This window comes from Zootoca vivipara, chromosome 1 (assembly GCF_965207765.1).
Source record: "Zootoca vivipara chromosome 1, rZooViv2.hap1.1, whole genome shotgun sequence".
In the NCBI taxonomy this organism is placed as follows: Eukaryota; Metazoa; Chordata; class Lepidosauria; order Squamata; family Lacertidae; genus Zootoca; species Zootoca vivipara.
This window is the reverse complement of record NC_142582.1, coordinates 88,312,452-88,337,731: the sequence shown is the minus strand read 5'-3', so window position 1 is coordinate 88,337,731 and position 25,280 is coordinate 88,312,452. Positions and strand designations below refer to the sequence as shown.

At 42.1% G+C, this 25,280-nt stretch overlaps 1 protein-coding gene across 6 annotated transcripts in view; it reads left to right on the top strand.

Moving 5' to 3' along the window:
- Positions 1-25,280, top strand: part of ACTN1 (actinin alpha 1) — a 94,561-nt gene that overhangs the window by 51,619 nt on the left and 17,662 nt on the right. For 3 of the 6 annotated variants that reach the window (XM_035113608.3, XM_060273879.2, XM_088669874.1), the window contains exons 3-10: positions 1,941-2,060; positions 7,172-7,258; positions 9,042-9,129; positions 10,019-10,097; positions 10,566-10,647; positions 16,731-16,816; positions 22,730-22,822; positions 24,374-24,604. In XM_035113608.3, coding sequence (XP_034969499.1) covers positions 1,941-2,060; positions 7,172-7,258; positions 9,042-9,129; positions 10,019-10,097; positions 10,566-10,647; positions 16,731-16,816; positions 22,730-22,822; positions 24,374-24,604 — 866 coding nt within the window. Of the gene's footprint in view, positions 1-1,940; positions 2,061-7,171; positions 7,259-9,041; positions 9,130-10,018; positions 10,098-10,565; positions 10,648-12,397; positions 12,484-16,730; positions 16,817-22,729; positions 22,823-24,373; positions 24,605-25,280 lie in introns of all 6 variants that reach the window. The other 3 variants (XM_035113594.3, XM_035113590.3, XM_035113600.3) reach the window with 1 other exon arrangement.

Genomic DNA, 25,280 nt, shown 5'->3' with positions numbered 1-25,280 from the left:
ACTAATAGTTCAAGCTTGCACAAAGGTAAGGAAGAAAAAGCAAGTGTGGCCATCATGGACTTAGGACATGGTTTGAAATTTCAGCTGGAAGGGGGAAAATAACTTCCAAGATACAAAAGGTGGGGATCTAGTGGCATGCAGTGCCATTAATTAGCACAGCAACTTTCATTTGCCCACATTGCACCACCGTAGCACTTCCCGTAAGGAACCCGTTCTCAAACTTCATTATATAGTCCTATAGGGCTTCCCTGGTGTCTTTGTTTCTGTCCTTGTTTATATCCTTGGGGAAATGCAGAATGTTCCTCCTTCCCATGCCTGATACAAATGGGTCAGGGTTCGAAAGGCTGCAGAATGCTGAAACGAGGTACTGAGAAGGGAATCCATGAGCCGTGGCTCCTTTTGATGCTTGCCAGAAACCAGATGAGTCGAGTCCCTCGCATTATTTATTTTTGTCTTGTTTATCTTGTTAGTGAAATGCTCACTCATGCATAGGGAAGGCGGTGAAAGCTGAGAGGAAGCAGTGCAGAGAGCATGATAGGAGGGACACAAATGACTGAAGGGAGAATGTCTGGGTGCTTTTCTGTTCAGAAGCGGCATGTGCCTGCCCAGCCCACATCTCTTGTCTCCTGACATTCATTTCTCTTTCTGTGCTTTTTGTTTTTTAAACGTGCAATCTTTTTGAACCCAGCCAACATACTTTAGGAAAGTCCCTTGCTGCATGCCTGGCACTGTGGCATATTCAGTCTTGTAGCTGGGACCAGGGCATTCCTGATCTCTCCAAGGCCACAATGATTCCTCTTTTCCTGTAGGGAAAAAAACCCAGCTTGGAAACTCCTTTTTTCCATTTAGCAAAAGAGGATCACACATAGACCCTTGTCAAGTGTCGGTGACCCCCTTTGAAAGTGTAGGACAAGCGCCCACTTTGTTGTGGCATCGTGTGGTAAAAAATGCCATGGCCACAGAAGAAGTCAATAGGGTCTTGTCAGAGGAAAATGGGGCTGTTGTTCTGTCTCTCTCAGCTTCAGTTTTCATTGCTCTTGGCTGCAGTTCAAAGTAAACACTAAGTATAAAGGCTGGCCATGCAGTAATTTAAAATGAAAGGGTAAGTAACAGCAGGAAAGCAAGGATGGTGGTGCCCTGACTCCTTTGCAGTGCAGGTGGGTTCATACCATTCTACGAGATTTTTTACTGATGGCCATTTGTCCTGGGACATATTTAAAGGTGGTCTTGGTGAAATTATGCGCATACACTTCATACAAAAAAATCATGTGGAGCCAAGCCTTCAAATACAAGTGTTAATCTTGCATTTAGTTAGAAGTGTGCTCTGTATGAAGACAACCGAGGGCAATATTTAAAGCACTTGGTTTTCATTTGGCTGGGTTCCTATAACTGTCCGACATGAGAAAATTGTTCTTTAATTTTACTGGACAATAAAACATTGCCACTTTTGAGGCATATTTAGGATTATTAGAGCTGTGGTAGCTAACCTGTGGTCTTCCAGATGTTGGCATAGCCAGTGAAGGGATTCACAGTCCAGCAAAATACAGAGGGCGACAGATTAGCCACCATGCATTGGGGGGAAACATGTGATACTGTCCTACTGGAACTATACCACTTGAAGGTACATGTGTGCTGACTGCATATTTAAATCTTTCTTTGTTGAAAAGCTCCCTCCTACTATGAATGAAGATTTTAGCCTAGTGTTCTCACAGTTTCTTATGAGCAGGGTGTTCATGTGGGGAAGCGTTCAGACATGTGATTCCTTTGATTGCTTTCTGAAATGATATGGTCTTTTGCAGTTGTGGTATTGCAATAAAAGACAAACGGAAAGTTTCCCAAGGTAGACTGTGTTCTTTCAGTTGTATATCAGTTGTTTACTGAAGTAGAATGAAGAAGTTCATTGAAAAAGTGGAACATAACTCTTTTCTCTTTCTGACTAGGTGAACGTTTGGCTAAGCCGGAAAGAGGCAAAATGCGAGTGCACAAAATCTCGAATGTCAACAAAGCCCTGGATTTCATTGCTAGCAAAGGAGTCAAGTTGGTATCCATCGGAGCAGAAGGTAAGTCAGAACCCACTCCAGTGGGAGCATATTAGTGGGTCACAATACTACTGAAATGATAACAGGAACTAGCCAACTTTTCCACTAGAAGGTGATGGTTGTACTACTGTGTGGTGATTGTTTTGGAATCCCCTAAGTTCAACATATGTGTTTAGCAAGCAAAGACCCTGAGTCCTGTGGAACTGCAGATAACCATATTACACGTTGAGCCCAATTGCAAGTCTGGGTTTTACTATATCATTTGATATAGTATATTTATTTATTACTATATTTAATGATATATGTTATTACAAACTCATTTGCTTATGTAGCATGAAGTGGCATGGCTCTCATCTCTATGGAATGGTCTAGGCCAGAGTCTAGGAATGGGGGAATATAAAGAGGGAGTGTGTAGGGTGAAGGGGTACTTTGTTAAAATATGTTACCATCCGTCTGTCTCTGGAGACAATGGAGGAGTGCACCTTTGGGGGTGAGGTCAAGCTGTTGGATGGTTGCAGTAGCTGCTGTGACTGTAGAGACCGATGCAGGAGAGACATGTTTTGTTGCAGTTGGGGCAGATAAAGGCATCTGGTTGTGCTGCTGCCGATGTACCACGGCATTTCTTCTCTCTGAGTATGAGGAGTTCATACGTTAGTCCTTAACCTCAGCATGAGGTATTGCAAGAGTGCGGGCTGTACCCTGGTCAATGTGTTTCATGAATCTGCTTTGTTTCCTCTGACTTCTGCCTATAGATACGAATGACAGAATCAATCCACATGTCAGAATAAATGCATGCCTGGTGTGTGGATTCCTGCCCCACCCTACTGTAGGCATTTTGTTTTGCATGAAGATGTTATCATGGCAGTTCGGTGGGCATCTGGGGTTGACTGACAGCTTTCTGGTGCGAGGACTGCCCAGTGAAAAGGCTTATAAAGTTTTCCAGACTGTGAATTTTAAAAGGACTTAAATTAAGGCTTTAAATAGCTGTCACTGTTGTAAAAGTAGAAAGTAAAAATTAATGAGGCAGGCAGAATGTATTTAATGTGGCTCAGGCAGGAAATGCCACATCAGGCAGGTAGTGCTTAATGAGAAAATCATCTTGAGTTAGTACCAAGTTCGGGGTTGTTGTTGTTTTAAATCACCCTTAGCCGTAATTTTTTTGGTCCAAAGCTCTCCAGTGTCATTCAGCCTACTAAAAGGTTTCAGCACCAGGCTGTTGTATATCATCTTAACCCCGAAACAGCAGCATCACAAGTTTGAGAAAACAGGAATGCAGAATTGATCCAGTAATGGCAACATCAAAATGGCTTTTTGTGTGGTGAACAAGGAAATGGGTATTGAGAATTAGAAATGACTATGAAAATAATTATTTACTCAGCCAAGACCCCTGTGCAAATTGGCTTAAAAGAAGCTCTTTGCTGTTGTAGTTCACCAAACTATTTTCTGCCAGCCAATGAGCTTTTCGTCCTTCCTGGATCCTGATTAGCTGCACACCAGAAGCTCACATTTGATTGCAACATACAGTTAAGAGTTAGATACTATTGGGATAATTATTGATATAAGCATTTTTATTCTCCCATTCATGCCATTCCAACATATCAGATAGCTTACCAGCTTTTCAGACTCTGAATTCCAACTATGTCAACAAGGAGAAAACTTAAGCTTTTAGCTTGTAGCAATGAAACAGTGTTGGTTGATCACATCCTCTTACCAGCATAGGGAGCTATGCAAACATGCAGGGCTGGCTGTTATTAGGCAGAAGACACATATTGCTTGCAGCATTAAAAACAGGCAGCTGTTTGTTTCTGTCTTCTTCCCACTCATAACTGGTGAAGTGCGGAAGTGACTGACAGGGCTATGGCCTGTTTTACCTCCATTCTATACATCAGCCAAGCCTATTAAAATTGAAGCCATAACAAACACATGTTCCAGCTTACATAAGCTTATATATAATGTTTTAAAGCTCTATCTCTCATGTTTCATTTACTTCTCAGGCTAGAAGGATGCTCTTTATTTCAGCTGCAGTCCATGAACCGTTAAAGCAGTCACTGGATAGTTAACATCCCAATGCAGTGCAAGGCAATGAGTGGGGTAAGACTAGGTACAAAAGCCTTATGCTCATGCACCCTTCGGTATCCTGTTGGTCCTCCAAATGCTTTCGGACTACAACTCCTATTATAGCCCCACATCAGGGCTGTTGGGAGTTGTGGTTCACAACATCTGGAAGGCATCAGGTTAGTGAAGGCTATGGTCATGCAGTATTGAGAGTCATGTTGTTGCATTGCTGCAGCAGCAAACAGGAACGGCACAACAGTGCTGAGATGAGAAAGTCCTTGTACAGGTTTTGAGATGAATGAAGGGGGGCATGGTAGAGACTGGACAAGTGAATGGTGGTGCTACCCATAAGAATGAGAAGAAGGAGCTTGTACTAGTTGAAATGCTGGTGCAGCAGCCCTGTAGGCTGGGTTCCTGGAAGTCCTTGTCCCATTGACACCAGTGGAATGAAGCTACCAGTTATCCAGTTATTTTGTCTTAATGATCTTGTGGTTTTCAGTGCCCTTAGGTTTTGGAAACCCAGCCAGATGGGCAGGGCATAAATATTATTTTTATTATTAATATGAAGAAGAATATATTTATTATTATTATTATTATTATTATTATTATTATTATTATTATTATTATTATTATTTTCTGGGTAACCAGTGCTTTTTGCCTTTTAATATGCTTCTTGAGAATTTTCCTTCAGGTGGGGGGGGGGGTATATATATTAATGTTTGCCTTTCTTTGGAATTGAAAGTGGGGTTAATACACAGCAGTTTAAATGTGCTAAGGATGTTGAATGAAAATTGAACACATGTTCAGTTGTGAGCAAAACTTACCCACCATTTAGTCCCCCTGTTTTCGTAGAATCAACCTCCTTTCTCCACTTTTGCGTGGCTAGTGGTTGGGGCTGCCTCTCAAAGTACATTCAAACAGCCAAGAAGTCATATAGATCCTAACAGTGAATTTTCAGCTTGTCATTCAAGATTAGAATAGAGGAAGGAGACTATTATACACTCCAGAGGGTTAGGATTACTAGATTGTGAATGTGATGGCATTTCAGAACCCTGTTCTTTCCAGCCACCAGGTTTAATTCTAAAATATTCAATATTTATTGCTCCTCCAGCTGCTCACCAAAGACATGAAAATACTGTCTTTATTTGCATAGCCTGTTAGCAGAGAATAGTTGTAATAAAAGCAATGGGATGGAAACAAATTCACTTGAGCAGAGCAATTTTTTGTTTCCTGTGTGTCTGTTCTGTTCTGGTTCTTTAAACAACTCTCCCTCCTTCACTGAATGTGCATTTCACTAAGAATCTCTGCTTGCTAATAGTACTGCAAAAAACAGCCTTGGGTTACTAGTGAAGAAGGGATTCTTCAAGTATATATAGATACTTGTTTCTGAGGCAAGACTAAAATATATTTTCCTGCAAATAGGGGTCTTGAACTTTCTGAAGGATGGGGAATGCTTTTGTTTTAGACCCCACCCCTTCTAAATATCACTTAAATTGGAAAGGGGTTGCACTCTAGCAAATGTTTCTTAGGAGAAAACAAACTCCTTCCCCTTTCCCCCGACACACTAGACCCTCTTTTCTTAAGGGGTTGCAGTGTGGGTCTATATATACTGCTCTCCCAACAATTTGCATGGTGGTGTGATTCTGATTGGCTTTGGCAACAGGTACATCAGAAGCATTTGGGGATTATCAGCATGAAAAAACCCCGCTGCATTGGCACAGAATTGCTTGCTAAGTTTTATCATGCTGCTAACATGGTTTATATCTGCTGCCACTGGTAATTTGAAGACCACCTCTGAACAGACAGTAGGTTGGTGAGCGGTGTCTCGAGCTTATTCAAGGGGGCAGGAACTAGTGGGAATCCCTGAGTAGCAGATTGGGAAAGACGGTGCGCACAACCTTCTCTGGCCTCCACTTCTCCCAATATCCTCAGAATGCTTTCCACAAGCAATAATGAGCTCATTAATAGTATCTCCTGAATTGCTTATTAAGTGCAGTTTTGTACAGAGGCATGGGATGGCATCAATTAGCAATCAGCAAGTACAAATATATATATATATATATTTAATGATGCTAATCCCCATTTCAAGAATAATGACCATAGAAGGTCTTTCTAGCAGTTAATGCTCTGAGAACAGGAAACAGTCATTAAAGTTGTCACAAAGAGGGAGAAAATTCAAATGGATGAAGGAACCACATTGCAACAGAACTAGTAATATACAGTTGAGCCCTTTGATGTTTTCCTTCCCAACTTAATGATTGCAGATATTGATCTCAATGAGGGTATTTGCTATTGTTTTTAACTCAGTGCCACAGCATTATCGATTTGCGGTTTAATTTGCATCACATACCTGGCACTTGTTCTCTTGTGAAGGCAATTTTTGAATGGCTGTTGCCGAGCTACGCTTGCCCAAAATAATAATTGTGTTTGATTGTCATCCTAAACCAATAGTAATCTCAATTCTCCCAGTGCCAATCCAAATAGCAACCAAAATAGTCTCGCCTAAAAGCACAAGGAAGTTATAAGCAGACTCTGGGGAACCCTGAGGTTTTCAGAAGTTTATATGGAGTGGAGCGGCTGGATCTCTATAAATAGAAGAACTCCACATTGCAGCATTTTGTTGCAGGTTCCACCTGGATATACTGATAGTCATCACAATGTGCCTATCGCTGGTCCTCATGCAACTAAAACAGCACCAACCACCTATAAGAAAAAATTATCAGCAGACTTGGGGAAATCCCAAGAACTGGAGAAGTACCCCTCCACACACAAAAATCTGTTGGAAAAAACCTTTCAGGGGGCCGGGGGCAACCTCCCAAAACCATCTAATGAGAAGTGGGCATGGATTTTTTTTATTTTGGTGTGTGAAGGGATAGAAACTTAATGGGAAATGGGATTATAATGGAGTGTCTGGAATCCTGGAAAAGGAACAGTCCACTCTGGAACATTTTGTTTGCAGGCCCCACTTGTTTTCCTAATTCTGAAACATGCTCACTTGTGTCTCTTGTCTACCAAAGTTCCAAATATGTTTTGAGCACCGGTAGCAGCTGCTGAGAGGGTATTTTTCTCTCTTGCAGAAATTGTTGATGGGAATGCGAAAATGACCCTTGGAATGATCTGGACCATCATCCTCCGTTTCGCTATTCAGGATATCTCAGTGGAAGGTACATCCCAATGGGCCACCATCTCTCACGAAAAAAGCACTTGTGTAATATTTTGTGTGTTATGTATTTCCAAAATAGATAGCATACGAAACCCTCGTACAGATTGTCATAGCTGGCTATCGTCTACGGGAAGGGAAATATTGCCCCCAGAACATGATCCAGGAAATAGCAGGTGGCACTGCTGCTTGCTTGGTGGTGTTACTACGATGCCGACTGTATTACAGTGACAAAATCCAGGGCTCCAAGACCTCCATTTTATTGAATTCAATTCACTGCAGACCATTTCACTGATCTGGAAGGCCATTTTGACTGGTGTCCTGAAGGCAGAAATGTCAGGTCGTAAATTGAGCTCAAGGGGTTCCTGAGAACAACTGAGATAATTATGTTGCTGTTAGCCTACAATGCAAAGCCTCTCCTTTTCTTTTGCATTGATAACATCCCTCCCTCACACATAATGCAGAATTTGTTGGGCAAAATTACTTATTGTGTGGAAGGAACTATTTTGACTGATTAAACTACTGTACTAGGAAAAAAACACCCTCTGGGCTAGATTTGAAAAGCAATAGTTCTAGCATTTGTTGATGGGAATGTGAAAATGACCCTTGGAATGGTCAAAGGCCTGGAAACGATGCCTTATGAGGAACGGCTTAGGGAGCTGGGTATGTTTAGCCTGGAGAAGAGAAGGTTAAGGGGTGATATGATAACCATGTTCAAATATATAAAAGGATGTCATATAGAGGAGGGAGAAAGGTTGTTTTCTGCTGCTCCAGAGAAGCGGACACGGAGCAACGGATTCAAACTACAAGAAAGAAAATTCCACCTAAACATTAGGAAGAACTTCCTGACAGTAAGAGCTGTTCGGCAGTGGAATTTGCTGCCAAGGAGTGTGGTGGAGTCTCCTTCTTTGGAGGTCTTTAAGCAGAGGCTTGACAGCCATCTGTCAGGAATGCTTTGATGGTGTTTCCTGCTTGGCAGGGGGTTGGACTGGATGGCCCTTGTGGTCTCTTCCAACTCTATGATTCTATGATTCTATGATTCTAGCATAGGGATTTTAGGGAACTGTTTACCCTTTCCAAATGTAATGTTAGTGCTAAATAACACGTTCTGCCAGCACATCCCTTAAGTCCTTTGTGGACTTTCTGTGTGGCCTGCTTAGCTCAGTTGGTTAGAGCAGGGTTTCCCAACCAGTGTGCCTCCAGATGTTTTGGGACTACAACTCCCATCATTCCTGACCACTGGTCTTGCTAGCTAGGGATGATGGGAGTTGTAGTCCCAAAACATCTGGAGGCACACTGGTTGGGAAACACTGGGTTAGAGCATGGTGCTGAAGACACCAACGTTGCAGGTTTGATCGCTGTATGGGGCAGCTGCATATTCCTGCATTGCGGGGGATTGGACTAGACGATCCTCGGGATCCCTTCCAACTCTACAGTTCTATGATTTGGAGCCTATGTAAGCCTAAATATTTTGGGGTTTTTAAAAACTCTGTGCAGCACTTGGTCATTAAAAACTGGAAGAAAAGGAATCAGGCATAGGCAAACTCCAACCCTCCAGATGTTTGGGACTACAATTCCCATCATTCCTAGCTAACAGGGCCAGTGGTGGGAATTGTAGTCCCAAACATCTGGAGGGCCAGAGTTTGCCTATGCCTGGTGTAAAGAGTTGCTCAAATCCTCCTCAGTGGTTTCTGATGTATTAATGGTCAGGATGAAGAGGCAGCTTTAAAACCCTAGTGAAAGAGCCTCACAAAGGTTGGCTAATACTTGTATCTTTTGTTCCCTAGAGACATCTGCTAAAGAAGGGCTTTTGTTGTGGTGTCAGAGGAAGACAGCCCCATACAAAAATGTGAACATCCAAAACTTCCATATTAGGTAATGTATAGGTGATGTGGAGCAGTCTGTGACTTGTAATCTTTGCATGGTCTAGAGCAGGCATCCCCAACCTTTGGCCCTCCAGATGTTTTGCACTACAATTCCCACCATCCCTGACCACTGGTCCTGTTAGCTAGGGATCATGGGAATTGTAGGCCAAAACATCTGGAGGGCCGCAGGTTGGGCATGTCTGGTCTAGAGGATTTGGACGCTGCCTGGTCCTTAGCTCAACTGTTTTTAGCAGCAATGTTAAGACCATTTGCAGTGCACTTGCCATCACAGTCCATTAAAGGCTGTGTGTGTGTGTGTAGCAATTGTACTCTGAAAGCTGCCCTATGTATGGCTTCTTGAACCATAGTTTAACAAGCCAGGAATGTGTTGCCATGTACCTCCCTTGCATATCACCTCATTCCTATAATTGATGCACCAAACATTGATGTCCGTAACAAGGAATGGTGGCTTAATTCTGATTTACTAACCAGGATTTTAGACCATGTTCAGATGAGGAACCATCATTTAAGCTAACTGTAGTTTCAGCTAAAACGATGGTTTAGCAAGCTGGGAATGTATTGTGGCTGTATAAATATGTAATGGCATGTAATCCTGTTCTTGTACACATAATCTCCTTTGGCCTTTTATTAGCGGAGGATGATTTATTGAGCCAATCCAATAGTGATTAGTAAAATAATATGTATTATTTATTTTTATTATTCACTTGGCACTAGAAACCTCAGAACTTTTTTTACATACTGAAAAGTTTTGTAGTGGAAAGGCTTGAAGTGAAGCAGAGGTGAAACTTACTCGTGCTCTGATTCTTACTGAGTATAGGACAAAAAACAAACCCCATTCCTGGATGAGTATAGTTAATGGTGTCCTATCTCTCCCACAGCTGGAAGGATGGCCTTGGTTTCTGTGCCTTGATTCACAGACATCGTCCAGAACTCATTGACTATGGAAAACTAAGAAAGGTACCTGCTTATGTTTTGGGATGTTCCAAGTTCAGATGTCGTGGGAGGATGGAAACCTGTGCTGGCAACTTGGATAACTTAACTTGCCCATAAGATGAGAGAAATGGATGAGAGAAAGGAGGTCTCTAAAGAGCTCAGATGTTTTTGTTGACTTGATTTTTGTCTGTTAGTTCCTGGTGGAGATTTAGACTAGCAGCAGGTAAGGAAGTCTTTGGACTTTGGAAACACATCTCGGGTAATTCCCGAAGTTAGACTGGCACATTCAGCAAGGACATATCAGAGACTAATATTTTCTTAGGCTGACTGAGCTTATCATCCAGGTGAAAATTGGCATGTGCAACTCATATTAATGTTGTAGTTATCAGTAGTCTAGAATATGAGACTAATCAATTATCTCACTTATCGATGGCCTAGTATGTTTCTTCTGCCATGTTTTTACATATTGCTAACTTAAACTTTATTTCCTAGGATGATCCTCTCACTAACCTGAACACAGCTTTTGATGTGGCTGAAAGGTACCTAGATATCCCCAAGATGTTGGATGCAGAAGGTAAAGTAGAATCAAATTTTGATTTATTTTCCCTCCCCCACCCCCCGCACCCAAGAAGTTCCACAAACTTTCTACCTCTACTACCTATTATTATTATTATTATTATTATTATTATTATTATTATTATTCCAAAAGTTCCCCACCCTTATTATCAGGTACCTAGACTAGAATAACTAGAATAATTTTTTCCCCTATTGATGGGATCCTATCCTGATAACATTTGAATAACAACACAAGAAATGTGGATAATGGAAGGTTCTATGTCAGGGCCCCTAGGGAGCAGCAGCGTGGATAATGGAAACTTCTAACAGGATCTGCCACATAATTCTGACGTGAGATCTGACCTTGATGAAGTAGTCTCCATGCATCAACAGAAATGTATAAACCTAAGATGAATAACAGCATGGTTGCATTTATACTTTCTCCCAAATTTCCCTGGTATTCTCTGTACTTCCCCAAACTGCTCCGTAGCTTGTTATTGTGGAGCTCATTTGTAAATTCAGTAGTAATAGGACACCTGTTTCTGACTGGGCTGGGACTCCACCATGAACAAACAAGCTGAATTCTCAACAAACAGCAAATGACCTGGTATCTCTACAGCACATAATGAGAGGTCAACAAAAGCAGATCATCATGCATTGTCTCTCACCTACTAGTTACATTTCTCTGGGCATTTTATTTCCTGAGCCACCACACTTGTTAATCAAGGGATCTAGCATGTGACCATTATAACCTTCAGTTCTCAGCAGCTAGATTCCTGGAAACATGTGTTAAATTTCCCCTTTTACCGTGTTGTCACTTTTGCATTTTGAAAATCTACACTGGCTCTGAAATCCACAGTTTTTAAGTGGCCTTTGTTGCTCGGTTCCCTTTCGTGACATTTTCTTTTTTTCCCTTAAAATTTGGGAGAACATTTTGTACTGGCTATGCTTTGTCCATTCCTCATTACCTCTATCCAGGGAACTTTTGTGAGCTAAAGAGGACAGTGTATTCAACTAGATTTTTTTTAAAAAAAATCATTTTTATCAGGACTTCTTGCATATGCATCGTATGGTGTTAGAGGCAACTAGCTCATGAAACCGAATTCATTCCAGTGGGTAGCCTCAGATGGAGTCCCTGAATTTTACCAAGAGCATTTCTTATCCTTTGGGATTTGCCACCAAACTGAACTATCACAGTTTACTGAGACAGATGTAGGTCCCATGAAAGCTCAAAGAAGAAGCAGATGCATGGCAATATGGTTCTCTTTTGTGCTATAGCAACTATTGTTCTCCATCACCATTATCATCCTCAAAGCAGCAAGGAAACACTATGAAAACATTACATGGCCTGAGCTTGAGAGATGATGAGCACCTGCTTTCCTTAGATGCCTGGAAAACCCAGACCAACAGCCTATTGAGAATGGTGCAGAAGGTGGCCATTTGCTTTCATTCACTGAAACAGCAGATTAAAGATCATCTTTCATCTTCCCAATTTAGCACACACAATTCTTCTGTGTTCTACTGGGCACTTGCATCAAGAATATGTATTTTTCCTAGTAAGGAGAAGAGGACAGGGACAATTGCCATAACCAAGAAGGGAAATCGTCTTCCAAGAAAGTATCTAAAAGACCTATATGTAGAGAATGTGTAGGTTCTAATAGTCACACCCACCCCTCACCAGGCATTCCCATAACCTTTTGGTGACCCATCTCTCTTTGCTCACATCCCATGAGTTGATATGCTCTTTAACTTCAGGTTTTCTTTGACAGACATTGTTGGAACAGCCCGTCCTGACGAGAAGGCCATCATGACCTATGTTTCTAGCTTCTACCACGCCTTCTCAGGAGCCCAGAAGGTATCGCAGGATTCCAAGCTCCCTCCACACAGCGCACCTGGTCCTCTTGCTAATGTCCAAACCTTTCTTTCTTTCTCTCTCTCTCTCCTATCTAGCTACGGGCATCTTTATTATTATTTTTGGCAGAGTTGGCTTGTTGGCTCCGAATGGCTCTCTGTGTATGTACCATTTTGGGGGTGCAGATGGGGTCAAACACAACCCCACAGTCAGTGATGTAGTGCAGATCTGTACTTCGGTGCAAGTCAGCAGGTCACTCTCTTGGCATTGGGAGCTCTGCTTTTATCCACAGGACACAAAGATCTCTCTCGAGGTGAATCTCGGGGGGGGGGGGTATTTTGCATAGTAATTTGTCATGCATAGTGAGCCAGCAACATAGCATTCTTGTTGTTGTTTAGTCGTTTAGTCGTGTCCGACTCTTCGTGACCCCATGGACCATAGCACGCCAGGCACTCCTGTCTTGCACTGCCTCCCGCAGTTTGGTCAAACTCATGTTCGTAGCTTCGAGAACATGGATCAATGCCTTGTCGTGGTGAAAGGGCTGGAATAACTCAGAGAAGCTATGAGCTATGCCATGCAGGGCCACCCAAGATGGACAGGTCATAGTGGAGAGTTTTGACTAAACGTGATCCACCTGGAGAATGAACTGGCAAGCCACTCCAGTATCCCTGCCAAGAAAACTCCATGGACAAAGACAACAGGCATAGCATTCTACATACCAGCTAAGGCATAGCATTCTACATACCAGCTAATCCATGCTGATTCGCTTTGCTGATCAGCAACAGTGCTGTGCAATTGAGCCTCCTTACTTTGCAAAAGAGCATAAATTTTAAGAAATAAGACCTGGAGGCCACAGAGCAGTAAATGTGCGTTCTGTTTGCCAACTTCTCTGAAAACATTACTGACTGGATGTCCCAAACAGGAAGTTTCCACAGAGCATTGCAGTTTGATGAATCAACTGTTCTTTGGTATCTGAGAACTCATCGTAGAGCAAATGGGTTGTGCAGTACAAGTCTATGCTTGTTTACTCAGAAGTTAAGTCACACTCAGTTCAGTAAGGTATTCTCCCAAGTAAGTGTGTAAAGTAGGCTGAAGCTTGAAAATGGATCCAGAAGTCATGTTATTTCCCTCAAAAGTAGACTAAATGCTAACCTTTCACTAGCTACAGCTTAAGACAGTGGTGGATAGAAGTTGTGGAGCACCTACTTTTTTTTTTTTTAAACATACTTTTTATTAATTTTACAGAATACAAAAAAAAACAAAAAAAACGGTACATACATAAACACCTTTTCCACCTCCTTCCTACCCACCCACATGGGTCCTCCCCTGCCACAGAAGTATCCCATGTATGTGAACAGTCAGAGATGTTCCATTTTATGCTTGGATTTCTGTCCTCCTCCCCCTCCCCTGACCCCAAAGCCCCCCCCTGCCACCAGGGAGCTCCAGCAAACCAGGGCAGTACGCAGGAGGCCATCCATCCAACCATCTATTGTCATACCAAAAAAAAAAGAGAAAAATAGAAATAGGAAAAAAGAAAAAAAAAGGGCAAAAAAAGAGAAAAAAAACAATACAAAACAGAAAAAAATTTCTTACATTCATGATTGTAAAACCATATTTTGTGGGCTTCCCCCCCCCCTTCCCCGGTTTTCATCCCTTTTTTATCATCTGCAACAGTTTCTTACTTTATAGAAATACACCTTTGTATCTTATACAACTTCAAATCACTGAAAAATCAAACTCCCATTTTATCTTCCCGTGCCTAATTTTTTCTCCCTCTATAAGCCTCCATATTTTCACATTTTCCAAAATCCATTCACTTTTAAAACTATAACTATTCTCAATTTAACCTTACATCCCCGATTACCTGCTCCACCCCCCCAATCCAGCAAATTCCATAATCAGCAGACCAGTTATAAACCTGTTAATCCATCCATGTAATCACAACATCACTTTCCCTTCACCCCACCCCCTGTTTACAGTCTTTTGCCATCCAGGCCACCATACAGGGCCCCTGAATTTCTTCTCTTCTCTGCATATTTTTTCCTTCTTCCCTGTGGGCGTTCTGGAGTTCCAATAATACCAATTGTGCCCCCCTCAAAAGCGGGGCACTCCATCCAACTTTTTGTAGAGTAAAGTCATCATTTTTTCCGTGGTGTGCTTCATTTTGTGTTGAATCATCACAGTCCTCATCTTCATCTTTTCCTTCCAAATCACAGTCATCATCATTGTCATTCTCACATTCATCTTTTTCAGTGTCAAAAGCTTCATCTCCTAAAAAATCATATTCTGCCATCACCATCTGAAATTTTTTCTGTAACTCTTGCCGTCGTGTCTCCTCTTGACATAGCTCTATTCTTGTTTCCCACATTAAGGTCAAAACAGACCGCTGGAACTCAGGGGAACACTTTTTTGTTGACATAATTCAATCCTGCCAAGGTCAAAACTTGTCACGTGGGGTGGAATATGATCACAGTTTATTTTCTTGACTCCATTTTAACAAGCTGGCTGCATTCTTCAAGTCTTATTAACAATAAAGTTCGAACTCACATTTCACAAACATTTAAACCAGAAAAGAAATTCCACAAAGTCCAGAAATACAAAATGAAATAAAAATTGACTCATAAATCCTGATCAACTCACTGGGTTGCCTGGGCTGCCGGCTCCCGAGGAAAAGAAAGATTTTTCTCAGTCTTTACCTCTTGCTGCAGGGCAGTCATAAACCACAGTCTCTCTCCCCTTCTCACCCTGCATCAAAGGGGAGATTCTCTTTGATGCCTTTGAGGGATCCTTTGAATTGAAAATCTTCTGTTTATGGCTTCGGGTTTCTATTTACTGTCTCTTTTGTTGCCGTGGGGGGGGGGTGGCTTCCTCTTTTCTCCCCTCTCTCCCAGATCCAAATTGTTTTATAGTCCAAATCGTGAGGTTACTTACAATCTTTTCCAATCGTTTTATTTTCGGAAGAATCCAGCGCTCTCCGCCTTCGGCTTGAAGCTTCTCCCTGCTAGAATAACGTTGCCGCTCAAAATGGCCCCCGCGACTTCTACCCTCCTCGCTCCGGAGCTCTTATTAGAGCTAACCGAAGAGTTGGGGAGTCCGGATTTGGGCTGTGCCGAGCAAATTGCCCCCGGGACGCCCTTCCCGAGGTTCTAAGGGGCGCAGCGTCGCTCTCGCTGCCCTCCCCACTCCTAGCAGGGACGGGCCGTCTCGGAGACGAGACGAGACCCCGCCGATCGGCGCTGGCGCTGAACCCGGAAGCCGGAGCACCTACTTTTTTCTGGGATCCTTGCATAAAATGCTGAACTTGATGGTTCTAGTTAGGGTGCTCCTCATGTTCTTAAGCAATTGTGCATTATCAGATTATGCCTTATGCACTCTTGCTTTGTGGACCACAAGGGTTCTGATAGAAAGTAGACCATGCAATACTGAACCCTTGCCTAAATGGACAGATATGCATGTTTGTGTCTTCTAAAGTGAAACAAGGAGCAGTATGCTAATACTTCAGATGTAAACTGCATTTCTATAACTCCCCTGTGACATGCCATTGGCATTCTGTCATTTTACTGCAATTGCACGATGCAGTTACCTTAAAATCAACTGTACCAGGCAAGGGGTTACTCCACATCTTTTTCCAATGCACACAGCTGAAGTTAAAAAAAAATCATCCCTTTTTAATCTGAAGTTTTATACAGTACATGGAATATCTGGTAGCTGTGCCCACAGCACAAGGGGAAGAGCTGTATGCTCTGAAAACACACATGGGGCAGCCCTAGTAAGATGTCAAGCACTGGCACTGCAAGAACCAATCTTCTCTGCGTTGCATCTGGGTTTTGTCATGCCTTCTAACTTCTATATAGTGTCTTCAAGAAATTTAGCTACTTTACTCCTGTGTGTAGAACAGGCACACAGAACTGGCTGTTTCCTCCCCCAGATAAAGCTAGATTTGCCCATCTGCAAGTGGGCTGAGCCTACTGACTGTGGAGTTGTGTCAAAGCAATGTGGACTAGGCTGGTTGCTTGGAAACCAAAGCTGAAAACGGGAGGTGGGAACGAGTGCCACCGGAGTCCACAAAGCCAACCCTGCCCGTCACGTTCTGATCCGAATTCCCAGCTCTCCGCATGGAAATCTGTTTGGCCTGTCCTGCAATGCATGATGGGAAGTTTCCCCTTCTCTTACCACCCATGACTGTTTTATTTTATTCTGTGTGCTGCTTCTTACTTTATCCTTTCAACCTCTTCTCCTTCTTTGCACAGATATTATAGGCACGCTAAGGCCGGATGAGAAGGCCATTATGACCTATGTTTCATGTTACTACCACGCCTTCTCAGGTGCGCAGAAGGTGAGACTTTACTCCTAACAAACCCCCTCCTCTTCCTTCTGTTTCCTGCCCACCAAATTTAGAGGAAGATACCCTAAACCATTAGAGGTATGGAATCTAGTGCTGGCTGTCATGTTGAGCTATCTAATATTGTCACAACTTCCTTAGCATCTTGGGTGATTAAAAAAACACTCTTTAGCTTTGTTGAGAACTCAGTGGATTTTTCCCCCCAATGTAGTGAGGTCTCTCTGCTTTTCCCCAGACAATATTTCTGGCCTAGAACACCCAAGTTGCAGCCTACTGGTTCAAATTAATATTGTAGAATATATTCAATCCTTTGCTGACAGATCAGATGGCTGCCTATTGGAAAGCACATTGCTAGTTTCAGCTGGGTGCTAGTTTTCTTAGAGCGCTCTGTTCTCAGTTATTTTTGGTGGCTGATACAACACTGGTCCACCATTGGCAATGCTAAGCCTGTTGGGAGTGTTTTAAAGACCCAGCTCTAGAGTTGCTTTTAGCCATCAGTAATAATTACTATAGGGCTAAACAACTGAGGTCAAAACTCCACATGATGCTCAGTTGCAGAAGTTCTCTGATATTTTCCTCCGTACTAATCTTTTGCTCCAGACTGTAATTTCTGCAGCTGGATTTAGTTAAGAACACGTTTTAAAAAAAGCTATGCATGATTGAGCATCATGCGTAGATTGCTCCCCATTCATGCAACCTAAAACCAATTGTTCAGCAGGGTTTATTTTATAAGCAAGAGGTCTCCGTTATTATTGGCAGTATACCAACAGTGGTCGTTAATTTCCGAGCAGCTACTTTTCCAAGTGAAGTCAGAGAATTGCCATTCAGCCTTTATGTGGCCATAAAAACAAAAACCCTCTGCTGCTGCTGCTGCTGCTGCTGCTTTACCATCAGTGGAATCTGGTCCTGTCTACGTGGATTTATATATAAATGGCCACTTCTGCTTTGACAGGTGTTCTCCCAATGGGAGACCTCAGAAGGTCTCATTCTATAGATGCCATGCTCATGGAATTCCTGCTCAGTTAAGTTATTGTTTCAAGGCCAAACTCTAGTGATTTGTGTAAGTTGGGATGGCTGTTCCCTTACATCTTTTTCACACAGCCAGCCTTTGATGCCAGAATTGATTATCACAGTCTCTGCATATACCTTTTAACTTTTTTCTCTGCCCCATGTTGCTTCTCTTTGCTCCCATCCATCTGTGTCCTTCCTCTGCCAGTAGTTCTGGTGCTTTGCCTCCTTGTACCATTTATGGTGTCCCCTTACCCTTACAGCTTTTTTTTATCTATGTAATCATTCTCTCAGTGGATTTCTCCTCCCTTGACATTTTATACTCGTCTGCAAAATATTTGTCTTCTGTTGGTTCTGTATCACTGCTTAGATGCATTTTGTGGGAAAGCTTTGATTCAAACACACGTGTGTCATTAGCGTTAGCACTTACCGTACATCGTGCATCTACACCTGAGTAAAAGATGCCAAGGGGGAAACAGACCTTAATCCAGACCCCTTGGGCACACATTGGGCAATTAAACTCTGATAAGGATAGCTGATAATGTAACAAGACTCCTTTACTGAACCAGACAACCATTCCACAAAGTTCTCTTTCTTGGACCCTATTCTCCATTCTGCAGTCACATTATAATAAAAATGTGCATTCATAACTTTTTCCTATCCCATATTTGTTGGTAGATTCATAGAGGTTCTCAGGCACAGGTGTAACTCTTAAGCTGAACTGAAATATTGCAAACTAAGTTGAAAATGTTCTGGGAGCTAATTCATACGTTACTGACATGCCATGTTAGCTGCTGAAAAACTGACTTCACTGTGGCCTGCTCCCTTGTCACCTTGGACCCAATTCTCCATACTGATTGAGATGCAACATAGTGTGAAAGGATATCCACCAGAGCTATGGGTCTTTTCTTTCCTCTCTTCTCCACAAGCAAATTTCTGGTGCTTAAGCAGGCAGACAACATCGGATGTCACCAATCTTTAAAAAGCATCTTATCTGAAAGTACTAAAGGACATACTTTGTATTTTTAAAATACATAGTGACAGCAGACTTTCTAAATAGGTATTTTTTAAAGAATACATTTAATTCACTAATTACCCTTTCAGCACAAGCTTATAGAAAATCTGGGACATGAGTGTTTCTGCAGGGAGCTTTCAAACTTTGCTCAAAGGCCATGTTTCCATTTTTTTTACCCTGCAATTGTGTAACACTACTCTGGATTTAATATATATCTAGTAGACAGCATAGATTATGGATCTCAGTGCTGTAGTGTTCTAGAATGGGGCACAAGAGCTTTGTTCAGTGGTGGGGCCTATTGCCTAATGCCTTGAAACAGCTGATAAGATACAAATGAGAACATCAGTTGCACAACATCTGGATAGTTGTCAGAAGATAAATATATAATCTCGAGTTTAGCAGAATCCAAAGTTTTATAAAAAGAAATTGAAAAATTGAATGCACTGTCAGCTAGCCAATCAGCCCAGCAATAAATTCATGACCTGGAGGAAAGAGTTAGGGTCCCTTTCCCTTTGTAGCAGTCCAAATCTGGGGCTATTGTAGAGTGATTAGCAAGCATGCATTTTGGCTTTGGCCCAGGAGCACTGAGTTTCTTTTCAAGCTCTGCCCTCTTACTTGACAAGGTGACTTACTGTGATGTCGCTCCATTTCTCATTCAGATTTCTCATTACTGCTACCAGCCCTGAAGGGGAGGTCACATGATCAACTTTCTGCTTCTTTCATTCTCTTATACTGAGTCTTTAAAGGTACAGGGGCCCCAGCCTGCCATGACGTGTATGTGACTGGCTGCTTTTCCTTCATATGATTTTGTGTGCGCGTGAGTGTGTGTGTGTGTGTGTCTATGTATTTCTACACATATACTTGCTTTGGTCCATTTGCTTTCTTTCCCCCGCCCTAACTGCTTCTAACTTTAATAACACTAAACTGCATGAGTGTTTTTATTACTAGATGGTTTTAAATAATTTGTTTTTAATACACTGTCAAAGGAGATTCCTGGAAATAATTATGGGCAAGTCTTTTGATTCAGCTTCCGTTTGATAGGTAGCATTTCAGGATCCCATCATTAATCTGTGATGAAAAGACAAATGTCCACATTGTTTCATATACCTATTATATTAAGCCTACACTCATTCATTTAGACACCAGGGGAGATAGGGAGCCATGTCTCTGCTGTTCTTTCTTAATGTTGAGACAAAGAGACAAGGCATTATTGGCACTATCTAGCCTTACCTGTTTTGTGGGTAGCATCTGGGATTAACAGTCTAGTCACCTATAGGAAAATACTGTGGGCATGTATTTGCTCAAGATACATCTTGGACCCGTTAATGAAAGTATACCCCTTTTGTTACTGGACAGTGGAACAAGTTACCCAAAAAAGTTACAAGTCTCTGTACTTGCACGTTTTTAGGGAAAACAGCAAGATTCTTAGTAGAGCGTACTTACCAGTACTTTAATATAAATACTTTTGGGATGTCAGATAGTGGCGGCATAATACTACCTTTTTGCTCTGCAATTCACATGTATAATATAATACATTTAATTACAGCACCAGGAGAGAACGATTACCTTGAAATTGTTCAAGTGCTGCCAACTTGAAGTGGCTAAAAGTGTCCCATTTGTTAAAAGAGGCCTGCTCAGTTTGAAAGCTTGCATAGTCCTTTCAATGGTGGATAAAAGCAGGTTGTTTCTGCTCCAGAATTCTGTGCAAGCCCAAAATCTTAGGATTTCTAGAGGCCAGTGAATGGTGCTTTTATTAAGTTAATGCACATTCAGTTAATTTTCATAATGTTTCAGAATTCAGCTTACCTTGGCATAAAAAATTGAGTATTATTACTTTAAACACCATACATCCCTAAACAAAAACAAAAAAAGGTACCGGTAAATGTTGTCATTTTGCTTTATCTTCTCTGGAGCCAAAAGTTTAGTGTTGAATGTAAGAAACTGCTTTGGTGTCCTCTCAGTTTTGATATAGAGGCTCCCTGTCTTCAGATGAGATAGCCTAGTAGGGGTTTTTAAAAGCTATTTGCTTATTTATAAATATTTTTATTCTGCTTCATCCCTAAATCTGCCCAAGATAGCTGTATCAAGATGCTCAGAATGCTCGATTCTCTGCCAAAGTAAAGGAATTATTTGAATGGTTTTGAAATATACTAAGACTTTCACTACAAGAACTAAGCAAGGAAGCTGCTGGGGGGGGGATGTCTCCCCGCTGTAGATATCCTGGGTTGGCAGGTAGATGGTTTCATCCATCTTGGGGGATTGTGATGAGGCACGTAGAACAAGATGGCTTCTCAGATATGTTGGGCCAGAGCAGCCTTCTCTAAGCAGGTGCTCTCGAAATGTTTTCGACTACAGCCTCCATAAGCCCAGAGCCAGCATTGTCCAGGGGCGAGGAACTTCAGGCCTGGGGGTGAAATGCAGGATTCTCCTCAAGGCACACACCCCTCCTCAAGCCCAGCCTCTTTCCCAAGGCTAGACCACTTCTCTGGCCTTACTTCACGACCTCCTTGAGAGTTTTTGCTTGACTGGGAAGTGGTGTTGGATTCTGATAATGACTTGTTGGCAGCGTGGCTGGAAGACAGAGAGGAGGGTGTTAAGTGGATGTAGAAACTAAACCTACTGTACAAAGGTAAAATTGCTCTACCTAGTTTTGACTCTGTCCCTGCCCACTGCCGGCATGTTGCCTCTAGAAGGAAACACAGCCCTTGGGATGAAAAAGGTTTCCCTCCCCTGTTTTTGTCCAAATCAACTGGAGGACACCAGTTTGGAGAAGGCTGCACTAGAGGGTTGGTTTTGTTTTTGTTTTTGCTAGTTCCAGTGAAGTCTAAAAGGAAAATAGAAAAAAGGTTTCAAACTTTTTAATTTCATAAAAAAAATGAAATTATGTTACTACCCTCTGAAGATCTGAAAAAACAATTCAATGGATATATATTGTTGCATTGGTGTCCCAGTTCAAGTAAAAGATACAAGGGACAGTTTTGTAGCCTCTTAGAACTGATGAACAGTACAACTTTGGACTTCGGGCTTTATTTCTCTTCCTCCAGTCTGCTCTTTCATTTAGGCCCTCTGCCCTCATATAACTTTGAGGCTGAAATGGCAGGTTGGGATGAGTCTGTAGACTACTCAAACCCAAGACTACCTTTGGCATTAATTCCTAAAAGTATACACCAGTTATTCTATTTTTAAAAATCTAGTACAGTATATGTAATAATGAGAACTCTTGTAAGATTAAGGGAAGTTCATGTTTATTCCAAAACCTAAGAGTATGAAATTATCACAGCAGAGCTACAGTTTCATATGAGAGCACTTTGATAGCTTTGAACATCTGGATATGTATGGAATAGATATCAACAGTAGACCTGTGGCATCACACTTTCTTCAGGGGCAAGTTAGTTTTGGTGAGAAGTGATTCCTTTTAGCACCTCAAAACAGAGGTGGAAGAATAACTACAAGCAAAATGGAAAACATTGATCCATCGAGACAAATGGGGTTAGATTTTTACCTCATTGCATTTTATAGAATGGTCTTGGAGAAGGTTTGGATAGGCATTTACTTGTTCCAAGAATAATTTTCCACTTTATGCATTCTATCTCGTACCAGACATTGATGTGCATAGATATGGATGTGCACCTAAATGAATATGGGCATCTGTAGAGGGTAAAAAACCTCTTAGGCATTGCAAGTGTACATCCACATCAAAACTCTTAGAAGAGAGAAATGACAGCAAGAGCACTTCAAAATCTTTATAGTGTGGAGATAAATTTGTACCAGTAACATTTTCTTAGACACAGAGTGGACTGTGCCTTTTCTAAAAGGCAACCATCAAGAAGCTAAAGGAAACATTAACAGTGTATTTTTCTTTCTGTCTTTCTAAATTTCGGTAGGCGGAAACAGCAGCCAATCGTATCTGCAAGGTGCTGGCAGTTAATCAAGAGAATGAACAGTTAATGGAAGACTATGAGAAGTTGGCCAGTGATGTAGGTATTCCTGATTTCAATTTCTTGACAGAGCTTTATGGAAATGGAAAGATAGATATTCCATAGAACATCCTTCTGCAACCTGGTTCTCAATTTTTTTTTAGATTATAAACTCCCATCTACCCCAGTCAGGGATAATGGGCACTATGGTCTAAAACCAATGGAGGGCACCACATGACTGGGGGTGACTGCTATGGGACCTATAAATTTATCAGTTTTGGATCCCAGCTAGCAAAGTAGCATATAAAGTACAGTGGTGCCTCGCTTAACGAATGCCCTGCTTAATGAAATTTCCGCTTAACGAAAGGATTTTTCGAGCGGAGGTTACCTCACTAGACGAATGCGTTTTACGAAAAATTTGTCTAGCGAATCGCAGTTTCCCATAGGAATGCATTGAAATTCAATTAATGCGTTCCTACGGGCAAAAAAAATATCAAAAAAAATTCAATGCATTCCTATGGGATTCACTAGACGAATTTTTCGCTATAAGAAAAGACCCGTGGAACGAATTAATTTCGTCTAGCGAGGCACCACTGTATGCAGTTGCAGAAGTCTGTAGTCAGGTTAAATTCATTCTGGTGTGACCTTCAGGATCATGTAAGTAAAGCTCCTTTAGTGATCTATCTATCTATCTATCTAATCGATCTATCTATATTTATCTATTTGAAAACCCAAATAGCACTGTATAATGCTGGATCCAGGAAACTAAACACTAATAGGGGAAAGAAACTAATGATAGGCTATAGGAAAGAGCACATTAACTGATAGTTGGATGTTACTCCTGGCATGTGAGTGGAATGGTGGCCTACAGGTGGTGGCAGGAGGGATGGGCAAAACAAAAATGCTAAATTAAGTCCAATGCTGCTGCAGAAATGGCCAAAGGAAGCCTATAATCACCTCAGATGTAGTTGTTGAAGTAGTAGTAGTAGTAATATCACCACAAAATGAACCTAACTCAAATGCCACAAGGACTAGGAATATATGCGGCCCTGGGAAGACTATCCTCAGAACTGGTCCATCACCAAAAAACCAGTGAAAATAAACTCAAAAGCATGATGTAGAAATACTCATTAGCCCTGTTGAAAATTAAAAGCTGGATTGCGTGCTTATCTTACTTGAGGTTTCAGGTCCTTAAATATGCTTGTTAGTGTAAAGTCTAGAGATGCAAAGTGTGAAAACACACACAAACATACAAGTCTGTTAAACTAGATTTCTGCCAGTTGCTGAACCTTGCTGGCAAACAGGGCCGTCTTAAGTATAGCTGGCGCCGTGGCGCGAACTATCCCTCCGGCGCCCCCCCGGTTTCCGAGTACGGCTGCCACGCGGGTGGAGCAGCGCAGTGCCCCCCATGCGCCTGCGCCCCCCAGCCTTGCCTTAGGGCCGGCCCTGCTGGCAAATAAAATTACAATCATGAAAGGCAAGATGCTCATAGGACTAAAACCACAAATAACAAAAAATCAAACCCTTTTCCCTGTTAAATGTCAGCACTGATGGGTTTCTAATCTTTGCACAGTTCCCACTTTTCTTCCTTGACTTGTTTCCTTTTTTCAGTTGCTGGAGTGGATCCGCCGAACCATACCTTGGCTGGAGAATCGGGCTCCAGAGAACACCATGCAGGCCATGCAGCAGAAACTGGAGGATTTCCGAGATTACCGCCGCCTTCACAAGCCTCCCAAAGTCCAAGAGAAGTGCCAACTGGAAATCAACTTCAATACGTTGCAGACTAAGCTGCGACTTAGCAACAGGCCAGCCTTCATGCCTTCTGAAGGGAAAATGGTATCGGTGAGTGTGTTTGGCCGAGTTCTTTTTTCTAGGTACATGCTCTATGGCTGCTGACACTTTCAAGTGGCCATGATATCCCATCCTGGTAGTCAATGGACTTTCTCATCACAGCCTGTGGTCCACAGAGATAATCATTCATGAATGGTATAGCTCTTGCAAGTTGACAGCATGTTCTTTTCTAGTCATCCAACCACTCTAGAACATGGATGCTAAATGATTATTATGGGTGTCACAGGTTGCTGTTGCTCAGGATCCACTCACCCCTGCAACAACACAGAAATCCTGGGGCATCAAGGACCCAGTGGAAATCCTTCATCTCAGTTGATCATTGACATGTTTTGACAGAGGCAGAAGAGCCCCAGTAGGCTGCGCTTTCTTTCTCCTGTTCCTGATCATGTTTCCTTGCTGATATTCTCAGATCCCAAAACTTATTCAACTCCATACATCTTTCACTACTGGTCCCAGAGACAGTAGGAAGTACACTACTTTTGCAGGATTGCACATTTTAGTACCAGAGAGCTGGCTTTTTAGCTGAGGACAGGGAGGTAGCAACTAGAAAACAGACCTCCTTGCAGAAGCATTGCAAGGTGGCAGATCAGTGCAGCAGCAACTGCCCAGGTCAACTGCTCTCCTAAGATGTTGCTTAGTTAGCTGAAGCCTTGCCTCTAGTTCCTAC